The sequence below is a fragment of the Schistocerca serialis genome, unplaced genomic scaffold, assembly GCF_023864345.2.
Source record: "Schistocerca serialis cubense isolate TAMUIC-IGC-003099 unplaced genomic scaffold, iqSchSeri2.2 HiC_scaffold_1396, whole genome shotgun sequence".
NCBI classification, from domain to species: Eukaryota; Metazoa; Arthropoda; class Insecta; order Orthoptera; family Acrididae; genus Schistocerca; species Schistocerca serialis.
Window position 1 is genome coordinate 38,566 of NW_026047620.1, and position 24,857 is coordinate 63,422.

Below are 24,857 nucleotides of genomic sequence, written 5' to 3' on the forward strand. Positions count from 1 at the left end.
ATAGTTTCGGCAGATGAGTTAAGTGAAGTAGATTCATCTTTCAACCAACAAGAAAGTCCGTGTTTCCCTCCATCTACATCTACATCTACATCTATACTCCGCGAGCCACCTTACGGTGTGTGGCGGAGGGTACTTATTGTACCACTATCTGATCCCCCCTTCCCTGTTCCATTCACGAATTGTGCGTGGGAAGAACGACTGCTTGTAAGTCTCCGTATTTGCTCTAATTTCTCGGATCTTTTCGTTGTGATCATTACGCGAGATATATGTGGGCGGTAGTAATATGTTGCCCATCTCTTCCCGGAATGTGCTCTCTCGTAATTTCGATAATAAACCTCTCCGTATTGCGTAACGCCTTTCTTGAAGTGTCCGCCACTGGAGCTTGTTCAGCATCTCCGTAACGCTCTCGCGCTGACTAAATGTCCCCATGACGAATCGCGCTGCTTTTCGCTGGATCATGTCTATCTCTTCTATTAATCCAACCTGGTAAGGGTCCCATACTGATGAGCAATACTCAAGAATCGGACGAACAAGCATTTTGTAAACTACTTCTTTCGTCGATGAGTCACATTTTCTTTGAATTCTTCCTATGAATCTCAACCTGGCGCCTGCTTTTCCCACTATTTGTTTTATGTGATCATTCCACTTCAGATCACTCCGGATAGTAACTCCTAAGTATTTTACGGTCGTTACCGCTTCCAATGGTTTATCACCTATGGCATAATCGTACTGGAATGGATTTCTGCCCCTATGTATGCGCATGATATTACATTTATCTACGTTAAGGGAAAGCTGCCAGCTGTCGCACCATGCATTAATCCTCTGCAGGTCCTCCTGGAGTACGTACGAGTCTTCTGATGTTGCTACTTTCTTGTAGACAACCGTGTCATCTGCAAATAGCCTCACGGAGCTACCGATGTTGTCAACTAAGTCATTTATGTATATTGTAAACAATAAAGGTCCTATCACGCTTCCCTGCGGTACTCCCGAAATTACCTCTACATCTGCAGATTTCGAACCGTTAAGAATGACATGTTGTGTTCTTTCTTCTAGGAAATCCTGAATCCAATCACAAACCTGGTCCGATATTCCGTAAGCTCGTATTTTTTTCACTAAACGTAATTGCGGAACCGTATCAAATGCCTTCCTGAAGTCCAGGAATACGGCATCAATCTGCTCGCCAGTGTCTACGGCACTGTGAATTTCTTGGGCAAATAGGGCGAGCTGAGTTTCACATGATCTCTGTTTGCGGAATCCATGTTGGTTATGATGAAGGAGATTTGTATTATCTAAGAACGTCATAATACGAGAACACAAAACATGTTCCATTATTCTACAACAGATTGACGTAAGCGAAATAGGCCTATAATTATTCGCATCTGATTTATGACCCTTCTTGAAAATGGGAACGACCTGCGCTTTCTTCCAGTCGCTAGGTACTTTACGTTCTTCCAGCGATCTACGATAAATTGCTGATAGAAAGGGGGCAAGTTCTTTTGCATAATCACTGTAGAATCTTAAGGGTATCTCGTCTGGTCCGGATGCTTTTCCGCTACTAAGTGATAGCAGTTGTTTTTCAATTCCGATATCGTTTATTTCAATATTTTCCATTTTGGCGTCCGTGCGACGGCTAAAGTCAGGGACCGTGTTACGATTTTCCGCAGTGAAACAGTTTCGGAACACTGAATTCAGTATTTCTGCCTTTCTTCGGTCGTCCTCTGTTTCGGTGCCATCGTGGTCAACGAGTGACTGAATAGGGGATTTAGATCCGCTTACCGATTTTACATATGACCAAAACTTTTTAGGGTTCTTGTTTAGATTGTTTGCCAATGTTTTATGTTCGAATTCGTTGAATGCTTCTCTCATTGCTCTCTTTACGCTCTTTTTCGCTTCGTTCAGCTTTTCCTTATCAGCTATGATTCGACTACTCTTAAACCTATGATGAAGCTTTCTTTGTTTCCGTAGTACCTTTCGTACATGATTGTTATACCACGGTGGATCTTTCCCCTCGCTTTGGACCTTAGTCGGTACGAACTTATCTAAGGCGTACTGGACGATGTTCCTGAATTTTTTCCATTTTTGTTCCACATCCTCTTCCTCAGAAATGAACGTTTGATGGTGGTCACTCAGATATTCTGCGATTTGTGCCCTATCACTCTTGTTAAGCAAATATATTTTCCTTCCTTTCTTGGCATTTCTTATTACACTTGTAGTCATTGATGCAACCACTGACTTATGATCACTGATACCCTCTTCTACATTCACGGAGTCGAAAAGTTCCGGTCTATTTGTTGCTATGAGGTCTAAAACGTTAGCTTCACGAGTTGGTTCTCTAACTATCTGCTCGAAGTAATTCTCGGACAAGGCAGTCAGGATAATGTCACAAGAGTCTCTGTCCCTGGCTCCAGTTCTGATTGTGTGACTATCCCATTCTATACCTGGTAGATTGAAGTCTCCAAATGGTTCAAATGGCTCTGAGCACTATGGGACTTAACATCTATGGTCATCAGTCCCCTAGAACTTAGAACTACTTAAACCTAACTAACCTAAGGACAGCACACAACACCCAGCCATCACGAGGCAGAGAAAATCCCTGACCCCGCCGGGAATCGAGCCCGGGAACCCGGGCGTGGGAAGCGAGAACGCTACCGCACGACCACGAGATGCGGGCCTTGAAGTCTCCCCCTATTACAATAGTATGATCACGAAACTTCTTCACGACGTTCTGCAAGTTCTCTCTGAGGCGCTCAACTACTACGGTTGCTGATGCAGGTGGTCTATAGAAGCATCCGACTATCATATCTGACCCACCTTTGATACTTAACTTAACCCAGATTATTTCACATTCGCATTCGCTAATAACTTCACTGGATATTATTGAATTCTTTACTGCTATAAATACTCCTCCACCATTGGCGTTTATCCTATCCTTGCGGTATATATTCCATTCTGTGACTAGGATTTCGTTACTGTTCACTTCCGGTTTTAACCAACTTTCCGTTCCTAATACTATATGCGCACTATTTCCTTCAATAAGAGATACTAATTCAGGAACCTTGCCCTGGATACTCCTGCAGTTTACCAATATTACGTTGACTTTTCCTGTTTTTGGTCTCTGAGGACGGACGTTCTTTATCAACGATGATAATGTCCTCTCTGGTAAGCCGTCAGGTATTTTATCGTTTCGCCCATGGACGAGTTCACAGATCAATGCAATGATTTTGCCTTAAACTCGCAACATTTGTGATAATACACAGATGGCGACTTTAAATGACGAAATGTGGAATGGACGCGAGACTAGACCGTCAGCGCCATTCTTAACATCAATGTCAGAACCGAATATCAGACAAATTCAGCAATATGACACAAATCGGACACAGGAAACTGACAAACTGGACCGACTATTAGAGTTATTTGCAGACATGAAACGAGACGTTAGTCAGAAAATTGACATATTAAACCATACTATGACCGAAAATTTTGTACGAACGACAAAACAGATGACAGAATTAAATAACACCACTCAACAGCTCAGCCAGCGATTTGAGACATTGTCCGACCGAGTCACTAAACAGGAAGAAACTTTGGTTACATTCACACATGAAACAGAAAACAATATCACCCGATGTGAGAATCAGTTAACTCAAATACACTCCTGGAAATTGAAATCAGAACACCGTGAATTCATTGTCCCAGGAAGGGGAAACTTTATTGACACATTCCTGGGGTCAGATACATCGCATGATCACACTGACAGAACCACAGGCACATAGACACAGGCAACAGAGCATGCACAATGTCGGCACTAGTACAGTGTATATCCACCTTTCGCAGCAATGCAGGCTGCTATTCTCCCATGGAGACGATCGTAGAGATGCTGGATGTAGTCCTGTGGAACGGCTTGCCATGCCATTTCCACCTGGCGCCTCAGTTGGACCAGCGTTCGTGCTGGACGTGCAGACCGCGTGAGATGACGCTTCATCCAGTCCCAAACATGCTCAATGGGGGACAGATCCGGAGATCTTGCTGGCCAGGGTAGTTGACTTACACCTTCTAGAGCACGTTGGGTGGCACGGGATACATGCGGACGTGCATTGTCCTGTTGGAATAGCAAGTTCCCTTGCCGGTCTAGGAATGGTAGAACGATGGGTTCGATGACGGTTTGGATGTACCGTGCACTATTCAGTGTCCCCTCGACGATCACCAGTGGTGTACGGCCAGTGTAGGAGATCGCTCCCCACACCATGATGCCGGGTGTTGGCCCTGTGTGCCTCGGTCGTATGCAGTCCTGATTGTGGCGCTCACCTGCACGGCGCCAAACACGCATACGACCATCATTGGCACCAAGACAGAAGCGACTCTCATCGCTGAAGACGACACGTCTCCATTCGTCCCTCCATTCACGCCTGTCGCGACACCACTGGAGGCGGGCTGCACGATGTTGGGGCGTGAGCGGAAGACGGCCTAACGGTGTGCGGGACCGTGGCCCAGCTTCATGGAGACGGTTGCGAATGGTCCTCGCCGATACCCCAGGAGCAACAGTGTCCCTAATTTGCTGGGAAGTGGCGGTGCGGTCCCCTACGGCACTGCGTAGGATCCTACGGTCTTGGCGTGCATCCGTGCGTCGCTGCGGTCCGGTCCCAGGTCGACGGGCACGTGCACCTTCCGCCGACCGCTGGCGACAGCATCGATGTACTGTGGAGACCTCACGCCCCACGTGTTGAGCAATTCGGCGGTACGTCCACCCGGCCTCCCGCATGCCCACTATACGCCCTCGCTCAAAGTCCGTCAACTGCACATACGGTTCACGTCCACGCTGTCGCGGCATGCTACCAGTGTTAAAGACTGCGATGGAGCTCTGTATGCCACGGCAAACTGGCTGACACTGACGGTGGCGGTGCACAAATGCTGCGCAGCTAGCGCCATTCGACGGCCAACACCGCGGTTCCTGGTGTGTCCGCTGTGCCGTGCGTGTGATCATTGCTTGTACAGCCCTCTCGCAGTGTCCGGAGCAAGTATGGTGGGTCTGACACATCGGTGTCAATGTGTTCTTTTTTCCATTTCCAGGAGTGTAGTTAATGTGCAGCAGGAAGTGAACACCCATGTGGTAGAGTTAGCTCAGGTCCACACTTCAGCTAGCTCCATTCAAGAAAAGCTGACTGAAGAAGTGGGAAATATTACCCAACAACTCACAATGGTAGTTCTTGAACAAACCCACCTCAAAGAAAAGATAGAAAAATTAGAAGACCGAGCGGACCTCGCGTCACACTAAACAACGACACAAACATGGCCGAGAGAATTGTACATGAATGTAAATTGTGTGACGACTATCTGGACAAAAATCTTGATACAATTACAAAAGACATACTTTCAAAAACAAAGACACATGTTAAAGACGAGACAAAACATAGAAGACGTAGTGACAGAATTACGAGACAATGTTGTGCCGTGTTTGGCGATTGGTGCAAATGCATCGCCAGGGAATGACAAAACAGCTAAAACCATGGCTAATGACACAGAACACCTATTGTGGAATCACCTATTTCTAGTCAAAATTACAATGGGCCGCTTTCTTTTCCACCAAACGAGCAATATTACGGTACGACACCTAGAGTAGCAAGTGACACAAACTACGTCAATACAGTTATGTCAACCGGCATGGCCGATGACACGTTTGTAAGACATGGGTATTTCCTGATATTTTCCAGTGAGGACAAGCACAAAGTCCACCCTATTGTGTTTATTAGATCATTTGACGGTGTTTTTCCACGTAGTTGGTCAGAAGTTGATAAAATCAGATATGTCGCCAATTTCATGAGAGGACGAGCAGCTAAGTGGGGTGCCGCTATGAAACGGCGGTGCCTTACGTTTGAACAGTTCGAACAAGCCTTCTTGGACGAATTCTGGTCCGAGAATGAGTAACAGAGTCTAAGGAGAGAAGTGTGCAACCCCGAGACCTGTGACCCTAAAAAAGAGACATTAAGACAATACTTTGAGAGGTACCTAGACAAGACACTGTACTAGTCCAAACCAGCCGACTTGCCAGCGATAATTGACACTTTAAAGAGCCACTTACCCTTTCCATACCGAGACAGATTAATAGGAGTACCGGAGAGTGACATTAAGACTTTCTTAAACTTCTTAGATCAAATGGACGTAGTTTACAGAGGCGATTCACGCCATTCAAATTTTACTCATATTAGTAATCAAAATCAGCACCCACCCTAAAGGAACCGTAGTGACGGTGGTTGGTGGAACCATCCCTCCACGCCGCGACACAGTACGATGCCTGCGCGCGAAACATATTCAAATGGAAACGTGTATGACGGTAGGAACAACCGCAGAAATTCGTGGAATAATAATAACAACAATAATTATCACCCATATCAAAATGGTAACTACATGCAAAATGAAAATCACAGACAGTACAACAACAACCGCAATAGGAGACGTGAGAATAACCGGTACAACCCGGGCTACTTTGACGGGAACATGCCATATAACAGACATAATTACCATCAAAACAATAACAATCCAAACAATCACCGACAGAATATGTGGAACACACAAAATTCACACATGACAAATCATAATCCTCCACGGAATCCGCCGCCGTTCCCCAGCACAGTCATGCACTCCCCACCACGAAGTAGCAATAACAATTGCGGCGCGCCATCAGCTGACGAGTGGGCGCCAACGGGCCGGAATGTAAACATAGTGGAGCTGGTCAATGAACCCGGCCAAACACAGCAGACGACGGAAAACAGTTGACAACCGAGCTAAGCGCTCGTGCTTCGGTCGTGAGGTGTTGTAAGAGCGCAACGGCTGAGACGGTTTGTTTCCTCAGGTACGATGACAAAATGACAGCAGAACACACAATACACAAACCTATCAGGTTGATGACCTTGTTCTTTTGCGGTCACATCCCAAGTCTACAACGTCCTTTCAGAATAGCAAGCATACCTCACCCAGGTTGTTACTCCCTAGAATACCCGTTATCTCACAAGCCGACAGACATTTGAAACCCTTTGTGCACTAAAACAACATAATATAATGACAACTAAGTTGAACATGAGCAAGTTGCTGTGAAAACGGGTTTTAAATATTTGTATTGAATACACGAACATTAAGTTATACAGCCTAAAAACACAAACGTTAATTTATGGAAATTATATGCTGCAGTTACACTTGTACACATAGTTATGAAGAGAATGTAAACCCTGGTGAGTACACTTACTGAATGAGAAAAGATATTCATATAGGAATGAGGTCTACGCAGGTTACATTTGTTGTTAATTGTAAATTATAAGGTGAATCAACAATTAGTTAGTTATTTCAAGGCACTTTAATGACAGGAGATAATAGCTATTGAGATCAGTAATGACGTAGGTATGTAGCAGAATGAATGAGGACGTAAGAATGAATGATCAGTATGAATGAGTTAATATTTAAGTTAATATAAGAAGGTAAGTTACTGTGAAGTAGTTGATGGAGACAAGAGATTATTTGAGGAAAATATTATTAGAGTTTTATGAGAATGGAAGTGCCAAATGGCCCCACTTATGTGATACATTAATGTTTGATGAGGAATATGTTTAATGTATAAGGATATATATATATATATATATATATATATATAATGATTATATATAAAGATTACATAAGAATTTCAGTTTGAAAGAAAACATTTGTGATGACTTAGAACACGTGAGTACAAGGCGTTAAAGATGAATCTATTTACAGTGCCCTTCAAATGAACGAATGCAAGAAAAGCAGAGTGAACATAATGATGATTACAGCTGTGGAAATAAGTGTAATAAGAATGTAGCTTGGAAACATATTAGCTTTAATTTATTGCAGAAGTGTAACTTGGTAACCTTTCGTTAAGTTTTGTGAAGCCACTGTGTGGAAGAAAACATTTATAGTTCGTGTTCAGACAGGAGAATGATATTTTAAGGAACTTAAGTTGAAATATAGTTTTTACACAGCCCTCATGTGAATACATTTGTATAAAATTTTTTTTTACGAAAGTGAAATTTAGTGCCATATTAGCCTTTATTATATTTACACAAGACAGGAAACCCTGCGGAAGCAAAAGATAGGAGAGTTATTAAGGCCGTTTTTGCGACTCGTGCACCACCTCCATTTAGCGAACACATGACAAAATTACAGCTACTTTGAAGACAACAATTGACTTTTCAGGTAATGCAAGGTCAGTGCAAAGGAGCAGTGACCACCGGTGCAACCAACGTTCAGCAACGGATACTGAGAAAGAGGCATTTTACTGTCAATTATAATACTATGTTCTTTATTTATGTTTTATAGAAAGAAATTATATATATATACACAACATACATGATGTTTAACCTTCATTAAAGTAGAAGAAAGTTCATGGTTGAATTCTTGAGAGCAAATTTGATATGTCATTATATAATACACGTTATGAGAGAGACAATCTCTGAGATACATTTTCCATTTGTATAGACGGTATCCACAAGAAGTGGAGATATTGAGGAAGTACTGAGCAGATAGGCGATTCACTCATGCAAGGATTTGTTAAGGTATAATACACTAAGTCATATGAACAATCACAACACAAACAGAGAATCTGTCATGATGTTACGCTACACAGACTTGACGTAAGGACACTTACATTTACCCATGATTTGGTAAATTGTAAGCACCTCCTTTCACACATAATGTATTGTGTTCTCTTTTTATGTAGTAGCTGTAGGATTTGGTAGTTTATAGGTAGTGAATAGTTTTCTTCCAGTCTATCTTTCTTTCTTTCTCCATTATCCTACCACCTCCAGCAGCTGGGTATTGTTTGTTTATGGAGTGTAAGAATATATTATGTGACAGTAAACTTTCAGGTATGAATTAAAAGACATGAAGAAAATTGAGTATGGCATTACAAGCCCGGTCAACCACTAGCCAAGATACGGAATCAAAAGAAATAAATAAATAAATAATAAATGAAGGAAAGCCCGTGCTTTAAGTATTAAGTCTGATATCCCTTTGCACGCCCAAACCTGAAAAAAAATTAATTAAAAACTCAATAAAAGAAAGTAGCCAATGGGACTTAGTATAATTTTTAGTGTAAATATTTGACATGCATATTCTTGTAAATTTATATGTATAAGTGTATGTGTTAAAACTTTGCATGTTGTCAAAATATTTTGAAATGTGACCACGAAATGTAAGCTTTCATAATTAACGATGTAAACATGCTTGGACAAATTGAACTGTTAAAATGTAAATGTGGCAAAAAGTGTTGCAAACTGTGTTAAACTGTGAACATTATAAACGACGAATTTTGTGTTGTTTGTGAAACTTATGGTGCATAAACCAAATAACTGTTTGTAAATCGATATAAACTGCAATTTACTTCGACGATAATGAGGATTTTTCACACTGAAAATGAACGTTGGCAAGTGTAAACAACGTGGTGAAACACCTACCTTTGCGGACATCGACGCCGTTGTTCCTGGCCGGCCTTCAGATGCTTTGGAGACAATAAACTCAGCACCTGTCGTAGGCGATGTGGAGGCTAAAAACTACATCGACCATATATGCCCCGGGAACAATAGTCATGAAAACGCACAAGGACCTGGAGTGCTGTGTCGTAACAGAAGACAGGGACGTTGCTTCAGATCACGCACACGCTCAGTCTTATGGTGTCACCGAACTTAACACGCCATTTATGCTGGAATAACAACTTGTAATGAACACTATGTGAAAGTGAATACTGTGCAAGATTGTCACAACACAGCGATTTTGAAACTGCCGCACACGTAATTCAGTGATGCTATTGCGCATGCGCAAAGACTACGTGCTGCCAGAGATACATTGGGAAACCAACGCTGGAAGCGCACAACATTAACTGCGCTGACGAACAGCTTGTTCAAACAAACTGTATGTACATATATATTAATTGTGTAAAAAGGATCAAAACTGTAATAATTGTATTTAGTATATAGGTTTAGAAAGTAAGTGTTGGTAAAGATTATCCCCTATGGATGCACGTGGCCTTTCCAATGAAAATATACGTGTATTGACTTTTAGGTTTGCTAGCCTGCCACGCTAAATGTTTTAGCGTGACAGTCGAGGGGGCGATGTAGCGGGACTTTGAGTTTCGCCGCGCTTCACTCGGTCCCTCAGACATGAATTGTGCCGCCGCAGCGGTATGAGCGCTCGACGGCAGAGAAAATACTAAAATCGTAACTCTTTTTTGTTTTTCTATTCGTTTCTTGTTGGTCTCTTGATAGCGGAAGCTTAAGGCAGACGTGATCTGATGAAGACGTAAAAAAAAAAAAAAAAAAAACTTAATAGCTAGTCTTGATCTGATTTTAATGTGTAGACATATTGTGGAAGTTGTTAAGAAATTCGGAGGATGGAAGTAGCAAAGTAAATAAAATTGCATACAGTATCAAGATGATTTTAATTGGTATAAATTAGTGATTCCCGGACGATTGCAAGATTTCGGAGCAGAGTTTTTACACAGAATTGAAGGAGATATTTGATGACCTGGACGCCGCACGAAAGAAGACATGTTAACCTGGTAAAGAATGAACTCAAAGCTACGCCATTTCCCCCTGTCGGTTACATTTTCTTGTTCTCTGTTCTTCTTTAAAAAAAATTTTGTACTGGAAATTGGTTTAACTTTTGCTCAAAAACGCCACAAGGACCACTCCAACAATAGCTTTTCCGAATAACGAAGTCCGATAGCTTTTCTGTAATACAAAGTCCGATTTGCTTTTTTATTTTTCCCCTTTTTCACGGTCATTTACGATTATAAAACCCCTTATTTATTCACCATTTCTTCCCACATTTTCAACCCCTTCTCTTTCTTCTCTTCATATTAGTGTCGAAAGTTCCATGCGGCTTTTCGCGGATGATGCTGTAGTATACAGAGAAGTTGCAGCATTAGAAAATTGTAGCGAAATGCAGGAAGATCTGCAGCGGATAGGCACTTGGTGCAGGGAGTGGCAACTGACCCTTAACATAGACAAATGTAATGTATTGCGAATACATAGAAAGAAGAATCCTTTATTGTATGATTATATGATAGCGGAAAAAACACTGGTAGCAGTTACTTCTGTAAAATATCTGGGAGTATGCGTGCGGAACGATTTGAAGTGGAATGATCATATAAAATTAATTGTTGGTAAGGCGGGTACCAGGTTGAGATTCATTGGGAGAGTGCTTAGAAAATGTAGTCCATCAACAAAGGAGGTGGCTTACAAAACACTCGTTCGACCTATACTTGAGTATTGCTCATCAGTGTGGGATCCGTACCAGATCGGTCTGACAAAGGAGATAGAGAAGATCCAAAGAAGAGCGGCGCGTTTCGTCAGAGGGTTATTTGGTAACCGTGATAGCGTTACGGAGATGTTTAATAAACTCAAGTGGCAGACTCTGCAAGAGAGGCGCTCTGCATCGCGGTGTAGCTTGCTCGCCAGGTTTCGAGAGGGTGCGTTTCTGGATGAAGTATCGAATATATTGCTTCCCCCTACTTATACCTCCCGAGGAGATCACGAATGTAAAATTAGAGAGATTAGAGCGCGCACGGAGGCTTTCAGACAGTCGTTCTTCCCGCGAACCATACGCGACTGGAACAGGAAAGGGAGGTAATGACAGTGGCACGTAAAGTGCCCTCCACCACACACCGTTGGGTGGCTTGCGGAGTATAAATGTAGATGTAGATGTAGGTGTACACCTGGTTCAGTTTCCTTGCTGTTGAGAATGAAACAAAACAGTACGGCGCGTAAGCATTACCTCGTTACAAGTTTAACAACATTAATCTCTTTATCTTACACTACAGAGAGGTATGTGTTAGTATGGACACGTGTCGTAGTGTACGGAAGTGTTCTTCTGCATTCATTAGAACTCTACAGTTTACTGCCGATGTTTTCATTTCCTGAGGGGACTACACTTTAATACTTTCAGATATTACTTTCCGAAATTATAATGTGCTAAGAGATGAACAACAAATAATTCCTACAATTAACCATGAAGGCTCTCTCTGGCATTGCCCTCTCTGGCATGGTGAATGGGGATTCGGTGCCTAACTTTGATAGCGTCAAGACATATATCAGTGGATGACAATAATTAATTTTCAACCATCGAAGTAGAGTCATGTACACTACACTTTTATTTACAAAAATGAAACTGCCCGCTGCGCGGAGTGGCCGCGCGGTCTCAGCCGCCATGTCACGGACAGTGCAGCCGCCCCCACCGGAGGTTCGAGTCCTCCCTCGGGCATGGGTGTCTTTGTTGTTCTTAGCATAAATTAGTGTAAGTTAGTGTGTAAGCCTAGGAACTGATGAGCCCATCAGTTTTGTCCCTTAGGAATTCACACACATTTGAACATTTTTTTAAATTGCCGTTATGCACAACCTTTATTTGCATTTTTATAGAGAGATGTATATTTAACGTAAAAGACTTACAGCAATTAGCTTTGCATACCATTTCTCCTACTTCATCAATTTGCTCCTCGCATTGATATTCTGCCCCAGATATCATTCGCTATTAATTTATTGATTCAATGATTGTGTTCCCTAAATTGCATCAACATCAGTGACTTTCAATATTGTGTAACGAGGCAGAAGAAGTGAATGCTAGTTCTGTTGTAGAGTGTACTAAAAATCAGTTACTACTTCTGTTATTCTGCTCATTTTCTTAAATACAAGAAATATTTCTAAATCATTTTTAATGTACTACAATTTACGAGACCATTGTCTGAAAATACTTGCATCGAGTGTAGTGTTATGAGCAACTTCTAAATGATGGATCTACTTATAATAGTTCCCACACAGGGAAGTGTGGTAGGTCCGCTGTTGTTTTCTGTCTACATAAATGATCTTTTGGATAGGGTGGATAGCAATGTGCGGCTCTTTGCTGATGATGCTGTGATGTATGGGAAGGTGTCGTCGTTGAGTGACTGTAGGAGGATACAAGATGACTTGGACAGGATTTGTAATTGGTGTAAAGAATGACAGCTAACTCTAAATATAGATAAATGTAAATTAATGCAGATGAATAGGAAAAATAATCCAGTAGTGTTTGAATACTCCATTAGTAGTCTAGCGCTTGACGCAGTCACGTCGATTAAATATTAGGGCGTAGCATTGCAGAGCGATATGAAGTGGGACAAGCATGTAATGGCAGTTGTGGGGAAGGAGGATAGTCGTCTTCGGTTCATTGGTAGAATTTTGGGAAGATGTGGCTCATCAGTAAAGGAGACCGCTTATAAAACACTAATACGACCTATTCTTGAGTACTGCTCAGCACTTGGGATCCCAATCAGGTCGGATTGAGGGAGGACATAGAAGCAATTCAGAGGCGGGCAGCTAGATTTGTTACTGGTAGGTTTAATCATCACGCGTTACGGAAATGCTTCAGGAACTCGGGTGGGAGTCTCTGGAGGAATGGAGGCGTTCTTTTCGTGAATCGCTACTGACGAAATTTAGAGAACCTGCATCTCAGGCTGACTGCAGTACAATTTTACTACCACCAACTTACATTTCGCGGAAAGACCACAAAGATAAGATAAGAGAGATTAGGGCTCGTACAGAGGCATATATGCAGTCATTTTTCCCTCGTTGTGTTTGGGAGTGGAAGATGCTAGTTGTGGTACGAGGTACCCTCCGCCACGCACCATATGGTGGATTGCGGAGTATGTATGTACATGTAGATGTAGAAGTACAACAGGCTACCAGTTTTATTATGCAAAGTACCTTTATTGCACTATGTACATGTTTCCATTACTGGCCAGTCTCGACGCTTGGCCGCTTTCAGATGACTGCGAATACAATGCCAAAAGAACAGTAAACAGGTGAGACACACTGATGAACCACCCTACGCTTCCGTATTACGGTTCTTGTCACATTATTCACATAACGAGGGTGATGCGCGTCCCACATTTAAAACCTGTTTCCTGCTATCTGGAGACTGATATTAATTCCTACAGACACATATCGAACGTTTACATACACACATAAAGAAAAGTTTTTGCATCACCCCGGTTCCCAGAACTCCTGAAGACAGACTTTGACTGTGGATGTTGTATCTCAGACAGAAACCCCTGTGACTGTTCAGAGCTCTCACTAAACCCGCCCAGAGATGTAAACAACCATGCATGAGAAGCGCCTATTAGACGGAGGGGGTCCGACAGTCGTTCCACCAGGAAGGAGGTACACGGCCCGTGTTGTCTGTAGTTCAACCGTGCCTAGACGGTCAATACCGCGGTTCGATCGCGTCCGCATTGTTACTTTGTGCTAGGAAGGGCTCTCAGCAAGGAAAGGGTCCAGGCGACTCAGAGTGAACCGAAGCGATCTTGTTCGGACATGGAAGAGATACAGAGAGACAGGAGCTGTCCATGACATGCTTCGCTTAGTCCACCGGAGGTCTACTACTGCAGTGGTTGACCACTACCTACGAATTACAGCTCGCACGAACTCTAACAGCATCGCCACCATGTTGAATAATGCGATTTATGCAGCCACAGGACGTCCTGTTAAGACTCAAACTGCGAGCAATAGGCTGCATGATGCGCAACTTCACCACCGACGTCCATGGCGAAGTCCATCTTGGCACCACAACACCATGCAGCGCGGTACAGATGGGCCCAACAACATGCCGAATGAACCGCTCAGGATTGGCATCACGTTCCTTTCACCGCGAGTGTCGCATATACCTTCAAGCAGACAATCGCTGGAGACGTGTTTTGAGGCAACGCGGTCAATCTGAACGCCTTAGACACACTGTCCAGTGAATGCGGCAAGTGGAGGTTCCCTGCCGTTTTGGTGTGGCATTATGTGGGGCCGACGCACGCAGCTGTTGGTCACGGAAGGCGCCGTAACGGATGTACGATACGTGAGTACCATCCTCCGACTGATAGTACACTATTTTCAGCAGCAGATTAGTGAGGCATACGTCTGCATGGACGAGAATTCGCGCCCCCATCGTGCACAGCCTGTGAATGAGTTCCTTCAGGATAACGACATCTCTCGACCAGAGTGGCTAGCATGTTCTCCGGACATGAACCCTATTGTACATTCCTGGGATAGATTGAAAAGGTATGTTTATGGACGACGTGACCCGCCAACCACTCTGAGGGACCTACGCCGAATCACCGTTAAGGAGTGTGACAATCTGGACCAACAGTGCCTTGATGAACTTGTGGATAATATGCCACAATGAATACAGGCATGCATCAATGCAAGAGGAGGTGAAACTGGGTATTAGAGGTACCGGTGTGTACAGCAGTGTGGATCACCGCCTCTGAAGATCTCGCTGTATGGTGGTACAACATGCAATGTGTGGTTTTCATGAGCAATAATAATGGTGGAAATGATGTTTATGTAGATCTCTGTTCCAATTTTCTGTATAGGATCCGGAACTCTCGGACCCGAGGTGATGCAAAACTTTTTTTGCTGTGTGTAAGACTGTGATAAACAACTGTTCAAACTCTTCAGATGTCCCTGAAATAAATTCAATTTTAGGGACGAAAATACCATTTCACATTTTTCGAAATTATTACAATTATCTAAATGGATAAAAGTAGACTGGTCAGACAACTAACACAATCAGAAACGCAGGACGCAGTGTAGAATAAACAGTAATGTTACAAAGCAGACTCAATGAGTTGGCTCATGCCTTGAGTGTGTGGAAGAATCATTGCAATGATAGTTATGTTCTGGAAATATTGGGGAGAGCGAAGTAGCTGATAAGAAACATGACCCAAATGCAAAGTAATTACAATAATTTTATGAGAAAGAAATGCAAAGAACTGAAATAAAAGATAATTATGAAATGAGCGCACAATACTGCATTAATAGCAAAGGATTATAAATTCTTCTGTTTCACTGAGTACATTTGACAGACAGAAAATTTATTGGAACAAGGGATAAAAGCACAAGCAGATAGCATCAACGACATTAAAGGAGAGATTCGGGTAATTAGTGACACTGCACAAAGTGTAAGACGTCGTGGTGTCCTGACCTTCATTGCTTACATATTCCGCCCTCGCAATCATATTCCGCATATCAAGATGCTTCATTCGAACCCAAACTCGATAAGTTAAAGTCAATGTTGTATGAATTCATGTAAACGATATGCATATAACTAGTAAATCGCAAATGCGCAATGAGATTGAAATACTCGAGGCTTGCGTACGCACACACATTCCAGACATGACGGTCACTGGAGCTTTTAGTTCGGGAGAGGCAGACCGCGCCTGGGAGGCCAGTCACTTCAGAGGACGATTCAGCTTATCTATGACGGCCGATGACCACCCGTGGAGCGGACAGCATTTGCCCGAGTGAAAGGGGAGAACGACCCCGTGTTCGCCTTAAAAGCAAATTCCGCTACATTGTGTGGGAATGCCCAACCTACACATTCTTTACAAACATAGCATGCAGTTTCAGAGGTTTTCACAGGGAGACAGCAAATGCCAAACGCCGATGCTGCAGATTTCCGGATTGGTTGCCTTAAACGAAACGTCATTCTCCCGTTTTAGAAGAGTAATGCTGATTGACAGACGATATTTCTGACGCCTTGAGCTGAAGGAGTAATGGAAGAGACAAAAAGATATACCCCTTCACGTCTGGTGTGGAGAGGGGCCGTTCTGTTGTAGCTCGTGGAACGAGAACACGTAACGAGAGTGTATGCGCTCGTACGTGTACTCAAAAAGCGAGGAACAAGTCTCTCCTCAGTACTTCACTGGGAGAGCACCTTTGTCGAGAGCTAATCGGAGTGCGACTCTATATTGAGTCCTTGCGATTAAGCGTTGTTTACTGTATTGGCCGCCACACTTATTGTGCGGTGTCAACAGACAGAGTTACAGTTAAATGCCTGCGAGCGAATTTTTGAGTGGCATCGTGGTGGACTGTTTATCTGACCAGTGTACCACGCCAATAGGTAGACTAGGGGCGAATAGGAGTCCTTGACTTCATCAAGGCGTAGGGAGAGTTTGATTGGCGAAGGTCAATCCAGATAGAACGAGAGTTACCTTATTTGTCAGCAACGAGCAGCGCAGACAGCAGTCATCGCAGCTTACGGTATTGTGTGCTACAGCTCTTGCGAGCCCCATATTTCCTCCACAACAGTACACTTCACTGCATTTCACACGTCACAGCATCAACCGTAACTAACAACACTCTAACAAATAATTATTCAAGTTGAGTAGGCGCGACTCTCAGCCATTCTGCCAAGTCAATAACAATCTTAAACTTTGTATAAAAATTTCATTAGTGAATCCTATCCTTAAGGGGTAACTTCACATTCTGAAAAGAACACCAAAATAACTTGTTCAGTTCATAAATAAAAGTGCCATTGTGATTTCTCAGAGTTTTTTCAAAATAAATAATAAATTTCGTTAGTTTCATGTTTTTCTTACACTAACTAGCACTACTCCAGTACCAAAGTATCCCACTAGTTACGTAAGAAATGTTGTGAATTTTTTGTGTCATTTCCTTCCAGTGGACGACTCCAGAAGATTTTTATTGCTAAAAGTTTTTCAGGCATTTCTATTTGGAACGTTAGGAGCGTCTGTCTGACTTCTGTAGTAGTGTGGGGGTGGAAATGGCATCTTGCAGGAGCCAAAGTGTAAAGGGTACATCTCTGATTAATCCGTTGCGCGGAATGACAAAATAGCACTCACAGACTCACAAAGGGATTAAAGGAATAGATTAAGAATTCGACAGAGTAAATGCAAAGTAAATTTAAATATTTCAGAAAAAAGAGAATAACTTTAGTGCTGGAGCCAAAAATATTCTAGTTATTTAGAAAAAGGAATGCTGAGAAGAGAATGAACCTGAAAACCATTTAAGAATCAAGTCAAACCTGCAAAGACAAACAACTGGGTGTGGAGAAGTGCTATGTCTGCTAGAGAGGGAGTTGAAGTTAGGTGGGTAAAAGGGATAGATAATAGAGAAAGAAATCGAGGAACTGTAGAAAAAGACAGCATTAGTTTACTCAGTTGCTTAATAAACTGCACTATGCTAAATGAGATTTGGAGGGTATATATGTGGGAGGCATGAGCTCAGCAGGAACGGTATCGTGTAGTACAGTGTGGTATTGTTTTATTAATTAGAAATGTAAGGCAGTAGGGATTTTACATTCTGAACTTTCAATAGGGCTGTTATAGAACATTTATCAAGTAAATGGCATGAAAAATGAAAGGAAATTTATTTTGTAGAAGTCTATTGCAGGTTAATGGCGTTTCATGCACCTGTGGAGCGAAAAAGAAGCTTCGCAATTTTAAGGACTTCCAAGATTAAACTATGGTAGCTCACTTTACCAAAGGAAGACCAAGAAGAGCTAAAATTGAGTTTAAGAAGACATCTGCTTAAAACGAGCGTACTATGTTAATCGGATACTACTTTGAAGAAATATTAAAGAAAGTGTAACACCTATGTTGTAGCTCAGATACTGAAAATATAATAGAAATTTCGTACAGGAAATTATATACATCCACATAAATAGGCTGTAAGCCAAATGACTTTCAGTGGCAGAGCGTACTTCTGGTACCACTAACTGATCCCCTCTTCCTGGTTCCATTCGTGAATGGCTCGTTGGAAAAATGATTGTCAGTAAGCCTCTGTATTAGCTATAATTTCTCGAATTTTCTCGTTGTGGTAGTTTCACGAGACGTATGTCGGAGGAGGTAATACGTTTTCCGACTCCTCCCGGAACGCACAGTAGTTCTCACAGTGACGCACAATTCCTCTCATGTGGCGCCTGCCACTGGAATTAGTTGAGTATGTCTGCAACGCTCTCGCACCGACAAAATAACCCCTCCCTCCCTCTCTTCTCCCCCCTCTCCCCCCTCACTCTCCCACTCACTCTCTCCCTCTCTCTCACTGTGTCTCTCTCTCTTCTATCAGTCCTAGTAGGTAATGATAGGAGATAGATAAACTGCGCTCAGGAATCGGTCGAACAAGTTCGTCTTGTGTGGAAGAGTTACATTTCCCTCAGAGTCGCCCTCAATCTACTATCTCCTTTTCGTGCTATTTGTGTTATCTGGTCACTCCGCTTAAGATCGCTTCGGATGGTAACTCCCACACAGTTTATAGAAGAATAACTTCTTATCAATAATTATGCAGAACTGCAAATTTTTTTCCTGGATATGTGTAAAATGTTGCATTTATTTACATTCATGATGAACAGGCAGCCCATGCACAAACGTTTTCAATCCTTCTATCTAAATAATCGAATGATTTGAAGGACGCAAATGAAGCAACGTCCATCTAGACGTCAGCAGTGTATCATTAGGGACAGACCTCCTAGGGCTGGCACCCCTTGCCTCCCCAGACCCAAAGAATTGGTGCTGGGGGACCTACAGTTCGATGTGGGTACTGAAACCTTGTGCTACTTGCCTGTTTCCGCATTAACAAAAAATACAATGGGTGAAACATGAAATAGTAGGTAACAGAAAAATCGACTGATGGTTAAATGGCAAGCTTCTGATTTTGTAGTTGCCTGCTTAGCTATCGAGCCACACTTTTAGCAGGACGCTTAACAAATTACGTTTTCAGTTACCTTCAAGATTCGTAGGGATCCAGGTGAAACCGAATTTTTGTAATGGGGTACAATTATCAATAAGGTTCAAATCCACTACAAAGTGAATGTAACAATAGCAAAAATTTAAAAAAATGGCTGTGTATTGCTTATATTTTCCAGGTTTCAAAATATAAACCGTAGCAATCAATTTAATATAGTTGTAGCACAACATTAATATTGCTCCTAGGCAAAATTCTAATAAATCACCGACTTACTTACAAGGGAACCTCCCCATCGCACCCCCCTCAGAATTAGTTATAAGTTGGCACAGTGGATAGGCCTTGAAAAACTGAACACACATCTATCGAGAAAACAGGAAGAAGTTGTATGGAACTATGAAAAAATAAGCAAAATATACAAACTGAGTAGTCCATGTGTAAGATAGGTTGTCCCGTGGTTAATTTGTGCAGCTGTGGAGCGATAGGTCGTTGGTTCAAGTCTTCCCTCGGGAGAAAATTTTAATTTTTATTTTCAGACAATTATCAAAGTTCAGGCACTCACATATAATCAACTTCGCTCTTCAAAATTCCAGGACATGTTCAGATTTGCTTGGACATATGCAGGATTTGACGGTTTACACACGGAAAAATTTGAAAACGTTAAAAACATATGTTGTGACAGAGCACAGACAAAACTGTGCGACTGTGAAACTGTTGCATTCATTTGTTGCAGTTTATGTGACAAACTCTTATGTTTTCACATTTTTTTGGAAGTGATTATCACATCCACAAGAAAACCTAAATTGGGCAAGGTAGACGAATCTTTTTACCCATTCACCAAGTGTACAAGTTAGGTGGGTCGACAACATATTCCTGTCATGTGACGCACATGCCATCACCAGTGTCGTATAGAATATATCAGACGTGTTTTCCTGTGGAGAAATCGGTTGACCTATGACCTTGCAATCAAATGTTTTCGGTTTCCATTGGACAGGCACGTCCTTTCGGCTACTAATCGCACGGGTTTGCGGTGCGGTCGCAAAACACAGACACTAAACTTATTACAGTGAACAGAGACGTCAATGAACGAACGGACAGATCATAACTTTGCGAAAATAAAGAAAGAAAAATTTTCACTCTTGGGAAGATTTGAACCAGGAACCTCTCGTTCCGCAGTTGCTCACGCTATCCACGGGACCACTGCGCTCCTGAACGCAGATTGTCCTAGACGTTGCCTATCTTGCACATGGACTATATATATATATATATATTTTGCTTATTTTTTCATAGTTCCACGCAACTTCTTCCTGTTTTCTCGATTGATCTGTGTTCAGTTTTTCAAGGCCTATCCACTGTGCCAACTTATAACTAAATCTGAGGGGGGTGCGATGGGGAGGTTCCCTTGTTAGAGATTTACTCAGTCATTAATTTAGTTTATTTTCCACTGCGTGAGCAAGTTCAACTAAATTTTACACTTAATACAAGTCAGTTTGTATCCCAATACTGTAACATTTCCAAGTCAAAGATATAATTTGTTACTTACGATTTCTACAATATGACCCTTTGGTGCTTTTATCAGCCACCGACAATAACTGTTACGGATAGTAAACTCTCCTGAAGTTCCTGACAAAACAAAGTCACATCCTGAAATCTCAGTGCAGACAGTGGGGCTTGTGAGAGTGTATCCTTCATAACAAGAGCAAACTGTTTCATGTTCCACAGTTTCACATTTCTGTGAGCAGTTACCATTATTTTCTATACAGCGATCATCGTGAGGCATTGCTGAAACAAAAACCATAAATTCTGAAATAGCGTAAGTAACGTCACCTGGAGAATTTATAATAATAGCATGAACTTCTAAGAAATATATTAAAATATTTCCAAATGTATATTATCAATATTCCCTTTTAAAATGAATGTTGTACTAAACAATTACAAATCAGAGTGGTAGCTTTAACTTTGACAGAGCTCAGAACATGAGTTGTCTTCCAATACGTTCTTCATTCGTAATATGGGAAGTAGTAAAGCCGTAGATCAGAGAAAGCAAAATGAATCAAAGCGCAGTATCCGGAAATTTACCTTGCAGATTCGAAGTGGACATTTGGGCCACCAACAGACTGAAACTCATATTTCTTGCCACAGTCTCTCAAATATTGCTTCTGTGATTGAATTAATAACTTCACTCATAAAACGTGTTACGTTATTACGTCTACCATTCCAGCACTTCATACAATTCTGAACCGATGTTTTAGAAAGTAAACCGACCACAGAGAAGCAAATCGATTCCATGAAAACAACAGTCACAAATGACGAGAGTTCCATCAAAATAATTTGTAAGGAGACACAATTTTTCTTTCCAACTTGACGCACATGTGATAGGTATAATCTGACAGGCGTCTAGGGTAATTAACATTAGTACGTTTTGTTCATTGGAGCCTGTTTTCTGTGGTAAAATTATATATTAGGATCGATGATCAAAATGGACTACACGGGCATACAGAAATATCCTTTTCTCTTTAAGCCAATATATAAACTATCAGAGAAAAAATGAGAGAGAGAGAGAACGAGAGATACAACAACAAAGAAAATTGCAAATGAGCTGCAGGTTTGTGCAGCTGTCACACGAATACGCCAGGTTGATGTTTCTGTTTTTAACCTAGAGGGCAGGACCTCTAGCATATCCTCACTTAATGTATTATGCAAATTGCTTGTTACAGTACTCCATCTCTTGTACAGTTTCCCAAAATTTCTTCCGCCAGTGAATTTATAACTGGGAATCTATACCTCAAGTTTTCTTAATTCCTATGGCATAAATGTTCCTTCCATTTTCTCCTCCTTTGATTTATTTTTTCTTTTAGGTTATGCATTCCTAAAAATTGTCGTATATCTTCAGTCTATTTATAATCTTCCCTTGAACATCCTTCCATTCTTCTCAGAATGCTCGTTTTTGGAGCCTGTATTCTTGTTTCTTGGTGTATTGTTGTAGTCCAAGCTGCATTTCCCCATGTAATGGTTGGTACTGTTATGTTTCGATAAGCATCACCTGGAACTCTTTCTTGGCTTTATTCTGAAAGTTTTATACCATGATTCACATATGGAAGAAAATTAAATTTTTATTTCACTTCATACTTTTGTTCATATGTGATATCACAGTCCAGATATTTAAAATTTCTTATTAGCTCCAACATTTTGTTATTCGAGAGCATTTTTGATCTTACTGCTTGTATGCGCTACAACGACCTCCCTTTCGCTTTATCTACATAGATTTTTACGTTGTAACCTGAAGCCATCTGGTGCAACTTACACAACCCCACCTGAAAGTTATCTCAATTCTCTACAATCAGAACTAAGTCATCTCTATATACAAAAAGCAAAGTCCTGCGTAACTGACAGACTGATTCATCTTCACTCAGCGCAAACGCTAAGGATAGATACTTGAAATCTTATACTGTAGCGAAATACCTACTGTAAGTGGCTGGAATAGGGTGATACACCATGTGATCAAAAGTATCCGGACACCTGGCTGAAAATGACTTACAAGTTCGTAGCGCCCCCCATTGGTTCAAATGGTCTGAGCACTATGGGACCAAACATCTGAGATCATCAGTCCCCTAGAACTTAGTACTACTTAAACCTAACTAACCTAAGGACATCACACACATCCATGCCCGAGGCAGGATTCGAACCTGCGACCGCAGGGTGGTGCGAGTCCAGACAGTAGGGCCTAGAACCGCTTGACCACACAGGCCGGCCTGTGAGCATTTGTTTACCTTTTAAATCATTCTCTATTTTTCTAATAGAGCGTTTCCAAGAATGCTTTTGATGTTATTTATTTATTTATTTACGCGTCAAGTTCCGTAGGACCAAATTGAGGAGCAAATATCCAAGGTCATGGAACTTTTCAGTATACGAAATCACAACATAATAGTAATAACAGATAAAAATAAAATGTTTATGAACACGAAAAACGTCAATCCATAAGTTTAAGTAAACGCAATCAACAACACATCCAGAATCAGCTTCATTTTTCAAGGAACTCCTCGACAGAATAGAAGGAATGACCCATGAGTAAACTCTTCAGTTTCGATTTGAAAGCGCTTGTATTGCTGCTAAGAATTTTGACTCTGGTAGCGTATTGAAAGTGCATGCAGCAGTATATAGCACACCTTTCTGCACAAGAGATAAGGAAGTTCGATCTAAACGCAGGTTTGATTTCTGCTGAGTGAAAGCTGTTTATTCTTGATAATAAGCTAATACTATTAACAAGAAGTGACAGTAAGGAATATATATACAGGGTGGTCCATTGACCGTGACTGGACCAAATATCTCACGAAATAAGCGTCAAACGAAAAAACTACAAAGAACGACCGAGATGAAACTTGTCTAGCTTGAAGGGGGAAAACAGATGGGGCTATCATTGGCCTACTAGATGACGCTGCCATAAGTCAAACGGATATCAACTGCGTTACTGGGTGGTCCAATGATGTAGTGTCAAAATAACCATACTGGTGATCAGGGGTCGACAACAGTTCGTAAACTTGCACCACATTTTGGCCGAACCGCCCATTTCTGAGCCAAAACTATCCTTTTAGAATGTGAAGTAATTACCCTAAATATAATACCATACGACATAAGCGAATTAAAATATACAAAGTAGATTAATTTTCGTTTCGAACAATCACTCACTTCAGATACCGTTTGAATAGTAAAAATGCCGGAATTAAGTCTTTGAATAAGATCCTGAGCGTGGGCTTTCCACGACAATTTACTAACTATCTGAACTGTTCAGTTCCACTAATCATATGACCATGCTGTGAAATTCAAACGTCCATTTTGTTAAATTGTGTGATAGAAACTGTAAAACCTGCGTCTTACTGTGATATTGCGTTTGTTTATTTGCTATAAGCCGTTAACTTAGGTCATGAACTGCATTATGTTGCAGGCAACATTTTTTATTACAAAGGTAGTGTCATCAGAAAACAGAAATAGTTTAGTTACCTGTAATACTAGAGGGCATATTATTTATATAAATAAGTAACAGCAGGGGCCGTACCACTGATCCCTAGGGCATCCCCCCCACCTGAATGCACCCTACTCAGACCACACATCACAGCCATTCTCAGGATTAGGAATAATAACGTTTTGCTGCCTGTTGCTAAAGCAAGAGGTGAACCAATTCTGAGCTACTCCCTGTCTTACCTAATGGCACAACTTCTGGAGCAATATTTTGTGATCAACACAATCAAACGCCTTAGTTAAATAAAAAATATACCTAGCGGTCGAGACCTTTTGTTTAACCAATCCAGTACCTCACAGAGAAAAGAGAATATAGCATTTTTAGTTGTTTAACGA

At 41.6% G+C, this 24,857-nt stretch overlaps 1 protein-coding gene across 1 annotated transcript in view; it reads right to left on the reverse strand.

Moving 5' to 3' along the window:
- LOC126442637 (bone morphogenetic protein 1-like) overlaps positions 1 to 24,857 on the reverse strand; it is a gene marked incomplete at its 3' end in the record, with an annotated part of 87,705 nt that overhangs the window by 28,418 nt on the left and 34,430 nt on the right. Inside the window, exon 3 of the mRNA XM_050090721.1 lies at positions 21,049 to 21,287. Coding sequence (XP_049946678.1) covers positions 21,049 to 21,287 — 239 coding nt within the window. The remainder of the gene's footprint in view (positions 1 to 21,048; positions 21,288 to 24,857) is intronic.